Source organism: Haliotis rubra, unplaced genomic scaffold (assembly GCF_003918875.1).
Source record: "Haliotis rubra isolate DU_JTF1 unplaced genomic scaffold, ASM391887v1 Scf536, whole genome shotgun sequence".
NCBI lineage: Eukaryota > Metazoa > Mollusca > Gastropoda > Lepetellida > Haliotidae > Haliotis > Haliotis rubra.
This window is the reverse complement of record NW_025767231.1, coordinates 103,203-120,366: the sequence shown is the minus strand read 5'-3', so window position 1 is coordinate 120,366 and position 17,164 is coordinate 103,203. Positions and strand designations below refer to the sequence as shown.

At 42.0% G+C, this 17,164-nt stretch overlaps 1 protein-coding gene across 1 annotated transcript; it reads right to left on the bottom strand.

Moving 5' to 3' along the window:
- Nucleotides 1–1,436: 1,436 nt before the first annotated feature.
- Nucleotides 1,437–14,664, bottom strand: LOC124253239 (elongation factor Ts, mitochondrial-like). Its single transcript, XM_046686981.1, has 6 exons — nt 14,403–14,664; nt 12,026–12,201; nt 11,496–11,624; nt 9,821–9,928; nt 9,314–9,485; nt 1,437–2,220 (listed from the first exon to the last, which is right to left on the bottom strand). The coding sequence occupies exons 1-6, from the start codon at nt 14,410–14,412 to the stop codon at nt 1,820–1,822; spliced, it is 996 nt and encodes a 331-aa protein (XP_046542937.1). The 5' UTR covers nt 14,413–14,664; the 3' UTR covers nt 1,437–1,819.
- Nucleotides 14,665–17,164: the final 2,500 nt, after the last annotated feature.

Here is a 17,164-nt window from a genome sequence, read left to right as displayed (position 1 = left end):
ATTATATGAAACTCGTGACCTTCCTATCGTTTCTGACCTCGCTTTCGCTCGGTCAGATACCATAGGAAGGACACTTGTTTCGTATAATTCGTATGTAATGAGACCGAGTGTGATATTCTCTATTTACCACCCTTGCATGCCCATGAGAACTTGAGCTAGGTGAGGGAAGCGTCCCAAAAAGTCTTCTAACATTCTCAGACAAATAGGATTCAGACGAAGCGTCCATCAAATCTTTGTCAGGAGAGATGGGAGATTTATAACGGCAAGCAGTTAGGGTGGGGCGATCTAAACATTGTTTTTTAGCGGGAGATGGACCAGATCCCACAGAAGCATTCCTGGCCCTATCTGCCAAATGTCTGGCACAAGCACGTTTGTAAGCTTTAAAATCCACATTAGACAGTCCTGAACACTTAGGACAACGTTTGTCCCAATCACAACAACCCACGTGGTCAACGTATGGGTAGGTGCATACTAATCTCGTACGTCACACGAGTGTCGTATCGCATTGACCTGTGTCGTAACGACTTGACCTGAGATTCTAACGATTTGATTGGATAACCGATGACCTCTCAATTAGGTCACGTTGTGACAAAACTGATTTTTCATGCATAACAAACACGTGAATTCATTCATCCTACAACTTAAATGCATTGTGGGAATGTAAACATTGCGAACGTTAGGGTGGGGCGATCTAAACATTGTTTTTTAGCGGGAGATGGACCAGATCCCACAGAAGCATTCCTGGCCCTATCTGCCAAACGTCTGGCACAAGCACGTTTGTAAGCTTTAAAATCCACATTAGACAGTCCTGAACACTTAGGACAACGTTTGTCCCAATCACAATTACCCACGTGGTCAACGTATGGGTAGGTGCATACTACACGAGTGTCGTATCACTTAGGACAACGTTTGTCCCAATCACAACAACCCACAAAATCAACACACGATGTGTGTGGGTCCCAAGCTGAAAAGACTTTATTACACTGAGCTCAAAACTTTCGTTTTCTGGCCTGAACAGGCTTATCCATGTTGAGCAATTCTCAGGCGAAACAAATTTCACATCCACTCTGTCGAGCGACAAGAAAGAGAAAGAGTATGTAAGGTGATCACGTGGGTGAGGACTGCGCATGAAGGCATGCACAGCACGGGGATGGGGACAAGGTAGGCCGGAGCAAAGTCTAATTCGTTTCCACTCATGGTCGAATGAAGAGAGGTGCAAGTCGTGAGATAGGATAAGTTTTAAAATGTGGCTGGTGCCAAGTGTTGCAAGTTGTCACCAGTGGTATTACACTAACAATTTTCAAGCATTCCAACTACATACAAACCACTCAGTTTCAGATAGGCATGGCATAAGGTTTACCATGTTTGGCCGTCAATAATGTTGATTTACCACACTTCAACAATAAACTCTGTAAATGAATTGACCCATGACACAGTTTTTGTACATGTGATTATAATGCACGATTCTGAAAAATTCATGGAGATTTTGTACAAATGGGATTCTTTTAATAGTGCATAGGAAGCTTTAGTCCTCAAGCATATAAAGCTTCATAACCTATGTGCTTTCCATGGAAGTGTAGAAAATGCCCAAACTCCTGATTCTTGAGATATTTTAACAGATAGAAGCAAGGCAAAAAGTGCCCATACACCTTTTGAACTAAAACCAAACTTTTATCACTATCAACACCGTGTTAAGCACATATTTGGCTAATAAAATCTACAAAATCTGATAGCAGGTTCAGGGCACACACAATACAACAATGCTCCTGTGCAGCCATCCTGTACACTGAATATGACATGACACTGTACAATCCTATCTTCAGCTGGCGTCTTCTCCCAAGTCCTCACCACACTCAAACCTCACAAACTCCTTTATAGCCAAATGATTCTTCTTCAACATGTCCTTCACCGACAAGCTCGGGTCCATCAAGAACTCCTGGAAAATCAATTTGTCTTCCTCATCCTTGCTCTTGCTGGGCTCATCGTCTTCCTTGCCGATGCGTCTGGGATTCATGCCCACCACATGCAGGGCCAGTTGTCGACATGCCTCCTCTCGGGTCAGGGAAGCCTCTTCCTCATCACTTGAAGAGGAATCAGAGTCAGAGTCAGAAGAACTTGCAGAGTCGGGGGATTCCTCCGACACCACTGGCAGGGCTTGCAGCTCCAACAAGCTTCCAAACTTGCCCAGCCTACATTCACTGTTCGTGTTGATTTCAGCACCTGCAAAGGAAAGATGGACTTGTAAGATTAATGGGAGAGTAATATTTAATGGCAGTCAGCAATATTCCAGCTAAATTCAGGAAACAATGTGTACTATGGTAAACTAGTGGCAATTCCAAACTGACCGGTCACATGTTCTCTGAAGGAATAGAAGAACCTTAAACCCCAACCAGCCCTAGTGACATTCCTGTAACACCAGGGTTATAAATTAAGTCATATTTTCACAAGAAAATGAAATTTTTAGAGTAAAATTAATATTTTTATACTTATCCTGACTCATGTTTATTTGCTTGTCTTCTTCTTCTGGCTTAACCTAGTGGAACACTTGTATCTCCCAATTGAAGTTCCCTTCAATAAAAATCACTCATTAGTACTGACCACGAAGTTACCTCCCTTCCACAAGCTGCTGAACGAGGGCTTCACCTGAACCCATGTGCCTCACTCTCTCCTCATATACTGAGCTCAACACCTGAATTTCCAGGGAAATCCAAAGTGTTAAGTGGGAGGACGGAGGGAGCTTATTCATGAGTCAGGATAAGTATAAAAATATTAATTTTACTCTAAAAATTTCATATTTTTCTTATCCTGACTCATGTTTATTTGTTTGTAGAATCCTACGGAATAGGAGGTGGGATTATATATACTTTGGATTTTACTAATTAGTGATTTGAACTGAGATAATTGTAATAACCCTAAGGGAACTTCATGAAGGCACTGAACTGAATTCCTGCTGTTAACTTATCAGTTGCCATATAAGGGTTATTACAATTTACTGAATATAATAAAGTATATAGAACATTAATTAAGCTAAAGCTATTAATGTGATAGTATAAACTGTTGATAGTTTATAATGAATACTTTTATAAGAACCAAAGTAGTAAGCTTACAATATGCATATATGTAAGTTATAACAGAATTGTGCTTAAGGTATAATGATACTTTAAGCTGTATAATAGTAACCAACTACTGAGAGTTTGTTAACTAATACATGTTATGAAATGAACATATGACTGAGCTTAAGGATTGAAACTTAAGCTGAACATATATATAATAGTAGAACTCCTAAGAGTTGTAGGCATATATATAGTATGATTATAGAACTGTGCTTAAGATATAATTAACTTAAGCAACCTAAATAGCCAAAACAACTCCGTAGAGTTTGTTAGCTATTACATTTTATAATGTAACCATAATGCTTAAAATATGATGAAACTTAAGCTAAGTATATGATAGTAAAAAACTCTTTAGAGTTTGTTAGCTAATATACTTATATGATATAAACACAGTACTGAGCTTTAAGATATGAATAAACTTAAGCTACATATATAATAGCAAAACTCCGTGAGAGTTGTTAGCTAATACATGTTATAATGTAACCATAATGCTTAAGATATGATGAAACTGAAGCTAAGTATATGATAGCAAAAACTCTTTAGAGTTTGTTAGCTAATATACTTATATGATATAAACATAGTAATGAGCTTAAGATATGAATAAACTTAAGCTACATATATAATAGCAAAACTCCGTGAGAGTTTGTTAGCTAATATATTTATAATGTAACCATAGTACTGAGCTTAAGATATGATTAACTTAAGCTAAATATATAATAACAAACTCCGTGAGAGTTGTTAGCTTACATATTGTATGATATAATAACCATAGTACTGAGCTTAAGATAATAAATTGAACTTAAGCAAAATATATATAGCATGTAGCTATTTAGTACTGTTATAAGATAAGTAAAAATTCTGTAAGATGGACTTATCTTCTCCGAGGAACTGTCAACTGTTGTGCGAGGACCATGGGACCTAATAGGTGGATACCTGAGACGCCCTCGGTGGTGATATCTCTCAGATAGTGGTTGGCAAACACCATATCGATCTCCAGAAATAACCTCCATTATTCCAAAAGCATTTGTGTAGAGCAATTGGAGATGTTAGCCTAATATTATGAGGATTAGAAGCTCATGGAGGGTAGAGTCCTACAGTCTTGTAGGCACGTAGTATGACAGTTCTGATCCAAAAGGAGATATAGTAGTACGTGAGACTTCCGCTCATGCGTAGCTTGATAGAGGAAATAAATCTCTTGCATTTTTCCCTCCTGTTTGGCTCGGTGGAGATATATTTTCAGTGCTGTTACTGGCCATCGTGATAGATTCATCGATCATGGGGTTCAAGTATATCATCAAAGCGTGTTCATAAACCTCACTTGTGAGGTGTTGGAGCACTATATTCAGATCCCAAGTTGGAGCTGAACTTCCGCTTTAATCCTCCAATCGAAAGCTCGTAGCAGGCGAAAGTAACTGGGTTAGGTTAACTTGACGCCCTTCTCAGTTATGATAGAGCTATTGCTGCAAGATAGGTGGACAAGCTGAGCCTTATAAAATCTTAGTCTGACGTAGATAACATAAGTAGTCCGCCACTTGAGGATGAGTAGCATATCTAGCTGTAAATCCTTCCTTTGCAGCATAATTGACAAAACTGTGCCATTTGTCATCGTGATAAGTTGCCAGTTGAGTTACGCAGGGCAAGTTAGACTGCTTTGTCCGCCTGGCTGAATAACTTGTTATTCAGACACGCCTTGATACAATCCATACGCGAAGTTGGAATATATCTGGCTTTCCATTGTTTGGTGTATTAACAGATTCGAAAGCACTCTGTAAGATGTAGTATTGGTTGTCCGATTTCTTGAATAAGAGTTGGAAACCACTTCCTCGCTGGTCAGTAGGTCGCGACCAAAATCAGATGGAGGCTCTGCTTTAGACTGATTTAGAGTAAACTTGTGAGATTAACGCTGGTGGCGAAAAAGCCGCACGCTGCTGAGACCTTCCCACCATATGCTTAGCGCCTGTTGCCAATGCTAGTGGGTCTGGAACTGGCGATACTTAATGTTGTCAGTTGTTTGTTGAATCGAATGGTAAATAGGTCTATTAGTGTAGTTCCTATTTCCTTGATAATTTGAGTGAATATCTCTGTATGGAGCATTCATTCTGTCGGCGATGGTATGTGTGGTCGAGAGAGCGCCCTGCTATCACATTCTTTGCTCCTGGAATGTGATATGCTCTGACATGTATGTTGAGATTGTTGATTAAATCGAACAATTGAAAACAGAGTCGATATGTTCGGGACCTGGTTGAGCTTTAGTTTGTTCACATAAAACGCCACTGTCGAATTGACTGTGTGAATCATCCACTGGGTATACTGTAGTAAGTTGCTCCAGTGTATTAAGGCGCTTATTACTGCTTGCATCTCTAGCAGATTTATGTGTAATTGCTCTCTTGATTGCTCATAGCCCTGATGCCGCCCTGTTGGCAAGATGGGCTCCCTAACCTTATAGTGACACATCTACGAGAGAAGTGTTATCGATTCCAGCTCTATTAACGGACGCTTATTCAAACATTCGATCTCTTGGTGCATCATAGTAGATGAGGTTTGACCTGAACCGATGAATTGAACGGTAGAGATTCGCCTAGATGCTAATTGCTGATGACTTGTAACGGATGTAATTGTAGTCTGCCTCTGTCTGTCATGTCTTGAGCTGAGCTGAAGTGCGAACCCCAACAGACTCTGTCACTGTCGAGTGGTAGCGGAGATAGTAAGGCTTGTGGAAATGACTGTTGATCTTGATCCATGGTCCTCCGTACAATTATACGATTCTGCTACTGCTAAAATCAAAACCTAGAAATAGCAGATCTTGCGAAGGTTCTAGGTCCAACTTAAGTAGGTTTACTAACCATCTAGTTGTGTTAGTAGCTTGATGATGAATTCAACTGTAGTCTGAGACGCTATGGATTTGGATCCATTTGTATCCCGGGTCGCCGAGGTAAATTCGCCATGGCGTTTGACGATGTAGATGCATAACCAGGGTGACTGCCATCGCTGAACTTTATGTAAAAAATCGCCTGACTGCCGTGGTCCTCGCCCTTACTTGACAGGGGAGGTCTCTAACCTCAAGAAGGCAGCCCAATCATGAAGGTTTAGATTAGCTGGACTGTAAGGAGGCTTGCTCGCTCACTGATATATTGTTGTCACTTGCAACCTATGTGTTGAACTGTGAACTATGATCGACTTCTCGAGGGCGCTGTCCATCTCGGTCCAATCAGAACAAGGCATTTTGATTCTGTAGAGTACCCGCTGTGACGCCACCGTGTATCAGGAAAGGAACCTTGTATAATATAGTGCCGCTGCTGATATTAGAACAATCGCCGGTCTTCACCGTAACTTCCCCGGTTACCCGAAAGTGACCACGCGTTTCGAGGGTTGATGGTAAACGCCAAAAACCTCCGCCCAAATACCTCGCCTGTAATATTAATGCTGGGTAAGTTATTTTCCAGGCTGTCGCGGAAAGTAACTTCAGTCTTGAAGATAATTCCGACTTCCTTATATAAGGTTCAATAACCTTGCAAGTTGTCAGCTTGTAGACTGTTAAAGCTGAACTTGTTGTACATATTACTTCTGAGGAAATCGCTGACGATTATGAGTTTTACTCGCTGTAACAAGACTGCTGTTCAATTTCGCTTTGAATTGTCTGCAGATCTGCGTAATGGTCACGCATGTAGATAATCGTGATCGTAGTAGGTAGTCGGCTTGAAGATCCCTAATTAGGCTCTTCATCCGCTGATAAATTAATACAGCGACGCTGTGTGTTGTAAATAGCCTGTGCAATTGTCTTCGCAGAGGCTTGTAGACGCATATGGCTTACAGTTGATAAACAACTCATGTGATGTCTTGAACGGACTGACGAAAGTGGCTATATATGACGAAAGTGGCTAGTATATGGAGACCTTTGAGGAGACTTCCTCGGCTAACTGGATTCGCTAAGATCTCGGCAACGCTTCTAGATCTTCTGGGTGAAGTAGACTTGAGCCACTTAGCCTTCGCCTTCGCGACCTTCGCGAAAAGTATCGAGTCAGAGTCCGATCAATATATGAGCTTTGCTTCGCTTAATCCACCTCTGTGTTCTACAGGGTGTGGGCTCGGCTAAGCCCTTCCCGCCGATGTCCCTCAACTGGTGAGGCTGTAGCTCTTCTCGCTGAGGCGCCCTGGGACTTCCTTAGCGGGCGTCTAGAGTCCGATCTTAAATGATACCATCGCCTTCCTCTGACGATGGTCGTGATGTCGGAGACCCTCGATCTGTAAGAAGATCTATGTGAGGACTGAGGAGAACGGACTGACGATTGGCTAGTGTATGTAGACCTTGAGAAGACATCCTTCAAGAAACTGTGGGCTTCGAGAACGGTGATGGCTTCGCAGACGCCTGGGCTTCTCGAACGCTGAGGGCTGCGCCAACGCCTTCTAGGCGCTAGAACCACTTAGCCTTCGCTGCCTTGGCGCCAATGTCTGGAGTCAGTGTCCGATCCGACATATGAGTGCTTGCTTTGCTAACGCCTCTTCGCATACGACAAGGTGCGCATAGGCTTAAGCACTCTTCTCCGGGCCTCTTGCAAAGGGTCAGGCTCTAGCTCCTCCTCGAGGCGCCTGGGATACCTTATGCAAAGAGCTCACCCGGCAGGGTTGTTCTTCGCTGAGGCTGCCTATGGGCTCAGGGGCTCTACGCTGAAGTCAAGGCGGCTCTGGGGCCCTGTATGACTTAGTATGGGGTGGGCTCTGGGGCCTCGTGGCTCTGAGGCCTCTGTAAGCCGTGAACGGTCTTCCATCAGCCTCATGATTTGGTTGACCAGGTCGCCTGGGATGGTCTGCGCTGGCGCTGAGGGTGTCCTCTGTGATAGTGACGGACCCTCAGTTATAATCTCCGGGCCCAGCGTAGGGCATCTCTGATTGCATGTTGATCTGCGCTGAAGTGACGGTAGCCGCATTGGTCACTTCTTATGACATACATCTGGAATGATAATCGAAAATGTCATCATCATATAAACATAATTCTGAATATCAGAAGCAAAGTTTTTTTTTAGTCTTCGTGGATTTCCCTTTGACGAGGCTGTAGACCTGGGGCTCGGAGCATACGCTGAGACGACGTGGAAGTTCTTCTAGTTTTATACTGTGATGAAGGAACGCCCTGGGAAGCAGGTCGCTTCTAGATATAGCGGATCAAGGCCCCACGCTTATCCCCCGAAGGTAACTCAGGATATATCTGACTCGATCTATTAGCCATGACTGAAGATTGTTTCCGAGATTTATCTGCCTTCCGCCTCAAAACGGAACATAAATATTTATCAAAGGCAGAAATTGGTAAATTAATATATAATTTACAACGAGAAACAATAGAACATGGAGTAATGCAACTAGGGCATTTTAAATGTGGATCGGTAGCAGAGTAACGTAATTTACAAACAGTGCAGATTTTATTAACGCAAACTGTTGAGCAACACGGCTAACCGTGAATCAAGCAGCAGAAACACTAATAATTATCAATGCATGTTGAATAATGATACTAGTTACACCTCTATAGATGAATATAAGAGGTAACAAACTAAATATAAATAAAGGATATAGTGTGCAGGGAGACACAGGTGCTCTCACCGCCTTGCTCACTGGGCTAAGAAGGAGAGAGTGAGGCACATGGGTTCAGGTGGCTCTCGCTCCCCGCTTGTGGAAGGGAGGTAACTCGTGGTCAGTACTAATGAGTGATTTTTATTGAAGGAACTTCAATTGGGAGATACAAGTGTTCCACTAGGTTCGCCAGAAGAAGAAGACAAGCAAATAAACATGAGTCAGGATAAGGAAAAATAATACTGAATACCTCCCCAGATAGCATTCAGACATTGGCCCAACGTTGGCAATGTTGGCAAAACCATTGTCAACGTTGGGCCAACGTCTGAATGCTATCTGGGTCACTCTGTGAAAGATTTAAGATAATCGGTCGGTAAGTGGTAACGTATACATCATGTCATTGTGTGAAGTGCATCAAACGTAGAAGTTATTTCTGCCCACAACTGACATTCTTGTAATGGCAGCTAATATGACTTCCAGAAATAGTGGCATGTTTACAAGCCCACCACATTTTGCCTGGATACAGTGACTTGTGTTCCGCTGAGCTAACTTCTTTGCTGCATGGGTTCTTACAGATCTTGTCTCCTACCAGGATAGAATATCTGATGTGGCGAAATTGTCAACATAGTCCCTACACCCACCTGACACATGGACGTAGGATGACAGGAAGTTGTTCTCTGCAGCCCGAAGGTGAACAGCTCTACGCAGGGACATGTTTTCTCCGACACTTCCCACCTCAAGCGCCACCATATCAGCCAGGGTTTTACCACCTCCTGCCTGTAGACCTTGGACAGCTGCACCTTCCAAGCTTACCTGGAAAGTGAGTGAGTGAGTGAGTGAGTCAATCCAGTGATCAATACCATGAACAACAATCTACCCAACTGGGATCCGATGACATGTGTCAACCAAGTCAGTGAGCCTGACCACCTGATCCTGTTAGTCGCCTCTTACGACAAGCAAGGGTTAGAGAGGATCAATTCTAACCCAGATCTTCATGGGTTTACCTGGAAAGTAACACATGGCACCCACTTACTGTGAACACTTTCATCACCTTACTACATTTAAGAAAATTTCAGTATATTAGTTGTAGTTCTTCAGACATTATTTTGTAAGATGAGCAAGATGACGAGCATGCAGCACTACACTACCTTCCTGTCTGTCTGGCTGAGGAAGTGGTCCTGACAGGCCATGGTCAGGCTGGAGACCAGTTTCACAAACTTCTCATTCCGAGCCACAAAGTCAGTCTCACAATTCACCTAGAACAATATAGAAATAAGTATTCTTGCCATATAATTATTCTAAGAATGTCAGATTGCATACCCTCTCCCTGCAGAGTTCTTCACCAGACACAATGGTAGTACAGCTTTCATATGTTACAAACACTTATCAATATTACAAGTTCCACACATCTGTAATGCCAACTTTTACATATGCATCATGTAAGTATTGTTATGAGCAAAGCTTACAATACTGCTATCAACACTTAGCTATGTAATGATGGTCGAAACAAAGTCTACATAGGTTTTCTAACATTGTTTTCATGGCTGTCTGCTGGTGCCCCACTACCACCCAACCAACCAGTCTGCTGCTTCCCTCAACCACATCAACCAGTCACCTACCTCCACCATCCTGGCTGTCTCCTTCCCCCTACTACATCAACCAGTCACCTACCTCCACCATCCTGGCTGTCTCCTTCCCCCTACTACAACAACCAGTCACCTACCTCCACCATCCTGGCTGTCTCCTTCCCCCTACTACATCAACCAGTCACCTACCTCCACCATCCTGGCTGTCTCCTTCCCTCAACCACAACAACCAGTCACCTACCTCCACCATCGTGGCTGTCTCCTTCCCCCTACTACATCAACCAGTCACCTACCTCCACCATCCTGGCTGTCTCCTTCCCTCAACCACAACAACCAGTCACCTACCTCCACCATCGTGGCTGTCTCCTTCCCCCTACTACATCAACCAGTCACCTACCTCCACCATCCTGGCTGTCTCCTTCCCCCTACTACATCAACCACACCTCCAACCAGTCACCTACCTCCACCATCGTGGCTGTCTCCTTCCCCTACTACATCAACCAGTCACCTACCTCCACCATCCTGGCTGTCTCCTTCCCCTACTACATCAACCAGTCACCTACCTCCACCATCCTGGCTGTCTCCTTCCCCCTACTACATCAACCAGTCACCTACCTCCACCATCCTGGCTGTCTCCTTCCCCTACTACATCAACCAGTCACCTACCTCCACCATCGTGGCTGTCTCCTTCCCCCTACTACATCAACCAGTCACCTACCTCCACCATCCTGGCTGTCTCCTTCCCTCAACCACAACAACCAGTCACCTACCTCCACCATCGTGGCTGTCTCCTTCCCCCTACTACATCAACCAGTCACCTACCTCCACCATCCTGGCTGTCTCCTTCCCCTACTACATCAACCAGTCACCTACCTCCACCATCCTGGCTGTCTCCTTCCCCTACTACAACAACCAGTCACCTACCTCCACCATCCTGGCTGTCTCCTTCCCCCTACTACATCAACCAGTCACCTACCTCCACCATCCTGGCTGTCTCCTTCCCCCTACTACATCAACCAGTCACCTACCTCCACCATCCTGGCTGTCTCCTTCCCTCAACTACAACAACCAGTCACCTACCTCCACCATCCTGGCTGTCTCCTTCCCCCTACTACACCAACCAGTCACCTACCTCCACCATCCTGGCTGTCTCCTTCCCCCTACTACACCAACCAGTCACCTACCTCCACCTTCGTGGCTGTCTGTTGGTCCCCTACTACACCAACCAGTCACCTACCTCCACCATCGTGGCTGTCCGCTGGTCCCCTACTACACCAACAAGTCCCTGTGACATTGGCCGATTCTGCAACTTGGTAGCTTTTGCCCATCCTTCCTTCTGTGCTTGTTCCAGCAGCCATTTTTCCGCCTGTTTTTAGAATGGCCAAAGTATACATTTGATGTTAGTCTTACTACGCACAGCTTGACATTAATCAGACTTTCAATCTTAATTAACAAGGACTAAACAATGCTTAAAACATTCTTTCCTTCTTCTTTTAATCTGTTACAAGTTTTACTTTCATAGCCTTTCACTCTTCTATAACATATCACATCTGCAGTATGACAGTAAGGTGTATTCAGATGCAATCAGTACTTCACAAAGACATACTGAAGGTCCAAAAGCTGAAAGGCCATTTATGACAACTGTGTATTTGGACACTTAGACAAAATGACATAGAGAACAAGTAGCAAGAATCTAATTCTGATGCATTCTGAACATTCAGAGAATTATCTGAAACACTCAATTGCACTTGTAAGCCAGATACAAACCTGTTGTAAGTCATTATCAAACTGATCAAGGGCCTTCTTACAGTTGATGAGTGGAAATCCTGTCTTCTTCCTAAGCTTACTAAGCAGAGCTTTGTCAACTGTCTGACCAGTAGCCAGTTCCCGGGTCAATGTGATACCTACTGCCCGCACCATGCAGGTGTGTATTTTCATCATACCTGTAAATGTGTAACAAAATATCATCAAATAATCAAATAAATGTACATGTGGTGTTCAAGATGGACATCAATATTGACTTCTTTTATTGTTTACAATAATTAAAATCCACAACTGAAAAAGATACCAGATGCTGAAAAACAACTTCTGACAATTACTTGTGCCATGCAGGTTTGTTGGTCCAGTCAGGGCTCCAGATAAGATGCGTATCTGCATAAAATATGCATTCATAATTCAGATATATGAATAAAATGTCCAATCAATGAGTGAAAATTATGCATTTATATACTTTCTCAGAATACGAGTCAGACTTTGTTTGCATGCATGAACCAAACCTGTCAAACTATTGTTTCAGTCCTACACATCCGATATTAAGATCTCGAATAGTGTTGGTTGTCTGTATTGAAGCGAAGATTGTCCGAATGATCTCTGCAAATATTTCTAATTAATCTACATTCGGGGCACGATTTGTTTACAAGCAAGCACTTAAACAGCGTTACTATCACAATGTTTCTGGTCCGTATTAGTAATAATACAGCATTGGGGCTACTGTAGATTACGTGATGGCCCTTAACCAGCATAGGAAAACATTTAATGGACAATAGCTCAACGCGCACTGTCATTTATTTCCTGTCATCTCCAGTAAGAATGTCTTACCAAAAGAAATGTCGGGTTTTGGAAAGGAAAACTGTTTCAGTTAGCAAGGAAAAGTTAGTGTCTGATATTATCAACTTTTTACATGTAATTGACAATGTAGCTAAAGTCTGTATTAAGAATAAACACGATTGGAATAGTGTCACTGACAAAACGATTTCTGATTGGAAGTCAAATTTCTTGTGGTTGCATATGCTTATAAGCCAGTGCAGACCAAAAAAGCTAAAAAAAATGCTCTTAAGTGTTATGTCTCTGTGAAAGTATACAACCTGTGAAATACGCCTCCTTTTATTTCCATGTGGTATTTTACTCCTCATTTTTAATTTTGAGGAGTGAAATACCCCTGAGTCAAAATAATTATATGGAGCCCTGTCCAGTTTATATGTTTTTTTCAGGACTTGTTATCAATTGCTACTCTGCCTGCCACAGATTCAGTTATTCACTGCAGCATAAAACATTCATTCATAATAAGCCCTGTGGGGATTTGAAGACAGGTAAAGTTACTAGTGTCCTATGATTGTAATATAAGACTTCTTAAAGGGACACTGATCTAGAGCAATTCCCTGGGACTGGTTGTTGTTTTTACTATTGTTTTTTCACGCGAGTACTCGGATGATATCCCAGAATTCTTGATTGGGTTTGCGATCTCTGCTGTGCAAGAGTAATTAATCAGTCAACATGTTATCAGTTAATCCTTTGATCAATGTCTGTTTTAAACTAAACCAAAAATTCCTCATGCTGCACACCCACATTTGCCACATCAGACCTGAATTTATACAGTTGAGTATTTATCCCAGACATGAAAAATGCTAAAGGGGATCCTTTGTCAGGTAATCTGAGTGGTGTTACCACTAATTATTCCTGTTAAAAATTAATTAACTGAGCATGAAGTACATGATGACAAAGAAGTAGGTGTTGGTTTACATCACTAAACATGGATTACAGCAAGGGAGTAGCGATCATTATATTGTATGTGATTAAGTTGCCAAAACAAACTGCGGGGTGACACTGTTTTGAGGATACAAAAAGAACTTCATTCTTTCATAAGAAATACTATGGCCTAAAGTTAAAAACTGTATGTACATATTTATCTACGTGATTGTTTAGATTTTCTAGCAATGGCAAAGTTGAGTTGATTTAGTTTACAGATTCAAATAGATCAAATGTGTGTTTTCAATATCATAGGTCAATTGACTTGGTATGATTAAATATTGAGACACAAAACAGAAATGGGATCCAACTGCATCATTGATCGATACTGTTAGCAATGAGCCCTGTCGTTTTACAAGTAACACTATCAACTGCATTACAAACTGAAATCATAACTGTGTGTAATGTATGCTCCATCAAAAGCTTTTAACTCTCCAAAATCCTCTGGTCTACTGCAAACCCGAATCACGTTTTTGCCAGTGACAGGCAATGTCCTTCCTCTTGTGTAAATGGCCTGGACATGATGCAATGTCCAAGACAGCACATTTACATAATTCTGCGATTGATTTTAGAGTAGTTTCGCAGATTAACAAAATTCTGATCGCAACCAATGTCCCACCTTGTAGCATGTTGGCCAAGTAGTGTGTTTCCCACCCGGTACATGCAAACACGTGAAACTTGCAGACGGATCTTCTATCATTAGAGGTAGGCTTGCACGAAGGGAGAAATCATTGTGCCAATTCCTATTGTGGGGTCCTGTTAGGGTTCGTGGAAATCGTGCATTCAACTTTCACGTGAGTCTTCAGGCCGGATATTTCAACACTACTACTCACTCAATATGTCCATAACCTGGAGCACCCCATCACGCATCTAAAAAAAACCCAAAACATAAAGCAATTAATTGGCTAGTTTCGGTTTAAGAAAAGCATCTTGTATGAAGAATTAATTCCGCTCATGCAAATTCTTATTTTAGTTAAAATCCCAGTTCACCAGGAGTTTGGCACCACATCCTAGCATGCTTGTGAGTTTTACCAAAGAGGGGAACTTTTAAACCCTTCTTTATTTCGAATTGCCCTTCAAAGCGTTCACGCGTTACATGTAACTGAAATACTGTTCAAACCGTTACAAACCTGAATATTTTGAGGAAGGAGTAATACAGTCATATAAAAGTGGAAGTATAACTGCATGCTGGCGGATATTCCACAAACCAGAAAATTATTTGGACACAATTTATTTCTGCCTATATTACAAAGAGATTCATGTGATATACTGGAGGTCCTATAGTTGTAAAGTCATTTATGGTTCAGTCACAATTGAGTAGTATTCAATTCTAAAGGTCCACACAAAAGTGCGAGTGTGTCCATATCTTATCACACACACGCTGGTGCTGTAACGTCGGGATCGAGTATAACATCTTTCCTTAAATACATATCTAAATGAGTAACGTGTTTACGCCGCACATGGCAATATTCCAGCTATATGGCAGACATATCTAAATGAGTGAGTGAGTGTGTTAGGTTTTTCGCCGCACTCAGCAATATTCCAGCTATATGGCAGACATATCTAAATGAGTGAGTGAGTGAGTTTAGTTCTACGCCGCACACAGCGATATTCCAGTTATATGACACACATATCTAAATGAGTGAGTGAGTTTAGTTCTACGCCGCACACAGCGATATTCCAGCTATATGGCAGACATATCTAAATGAGTGAGTGAGTGAGTTTAGTTCTACGCCGCACACAGCAATATTCCAGTTATATGACAAACATATCTAAATGATTGAGTGAGTGAGTTTAGTTCTACGCCGCACACAGCAATATTCCAGCTATATGGCAGACATATCTAAATGAGTGAGTGAGTGAGTTTAGTTCTACGCCGCGCACAGCGATATTCCAGCTATATGGCAGACATATCTAAATGAGTGAGTGAGTGAGTTTAGTTCTACGTCGCACACAGCGATATTCCAGCTATATGGCAGACATATCTAAATGAGTGGGTGAGTGAGTTTAGTTCTACGCCGCGCACAGCGATATTCCAGCTATATGGCAGACATATCTAAATGAGTGAGTGAGTGAGTTTTCCAGTTCTACGTCGCACACAGCGATATTCCAGCCATATGGCAGACATATCTAAATGGAGTGAGTGAGTGAGTTTTAGTTCTACGCCACACACAGCAATATTCCAGCTATATGGCAGACATATCTAAATGAGTGAGTGAGTGAGTTTAGTTCTACGCCACACACAATATTCCAGCTATATGGCAGACTTATCTAAATGAGTGAGTGAGTGAGTTTAGTTCTACGCCGCACACAGCAATATTCCAGCTATATGACCAACATATCTAAATGAGTGAGTGAGTGAGTGAGTTTAGTTCTACGCCGCACACAGCAATATTCCAGCTATATGGCAGACATATCTAAATAGTGAGCAGTTCATATCTAAAGCAATATTCCAGAGCTGAGTGAGTTTAGTTCTACGCCACACACTAAATGAATATTCCAGCTCGCATATGGCAGACATATCTAAATGAGTGCCAGTGGCAGTATCTAAATGAGTTTAGTTCTACGCCACACACAGCAATATTCCAGCTATATGGCAGACATATCTAAATGAGTGAGTGAGTGAGTTTAGTTCTACGCCGCACACAGCGATATTCCAGCTATATGACAGACATATCTTAATGAGTGAGTGAGTTTAGTTCTACGCCGCACACAGCGATATTCCAGCTTATGGCAGACATATCTAAATGAGTGAGAGAGTTTAGTTTATACGCCGCACTCAGCAACATTTTAGCTATATTGCGGCGGTCTGTAAATAATCGAGTCTGAACCATACAATCCAGTGATCAACAGCATGAGCATCGATCTACGCAATTGGGATACGATGACATGCGTCAACCCAGTCATCGAGTCTGACCACCCCATCCCGTTAGTTGAATCTTACCACACATACCTAATTGAGGTAGTTGAATCAATAAAGTGGCATATCCGCGATTGGTGCATGAAGTAATTACGTCTTTTACTCTAGCTCTTGTCGATTGTAGAATGTGTTTATGCTATGACTTCATATTTTTCAAAGCCAACGCCCTTAACAATTTCCATTGCGGCCTGAGCAAGAATGCCTTAATCTGATTAAGAAAACACAAGGAGGGGGGAAAATGGCTTGAACAAAATTGTAGTATTGTTTTGTTTATTTCAAGAATTAAACTGCTATGTTTACAAAGTAATAATTAAATAATCTTTGTAAATAAATAACAAATTATATATATGAGATAAACTATTTACTGTTGAACTGAATACACCATTCTATATAGTAAATAACGCTATCTTTCTTTAAAAGGATATTGTTTACAAAGATTGCATTGATATACAGATGAAAAT

Coding starts and splice junctions, on each gene's coding strand:
- LOC124253239 (XM_046686981.1), bottom strand. Junction 9,929..11,495: donor GGACAGCCACGATGGTGGAG/GTAGGTGACTGG, acceptor ATATTGTTCTAG/GTGAATTGTGAGACTGACTT. Junction 2,221..9,313: donor ATCCTACGTCCATGTGTCAG/GTGGGTGTAGGG, acceptor TTTCCTTTGCAG/GTGCTGAAATCAACACGAAC.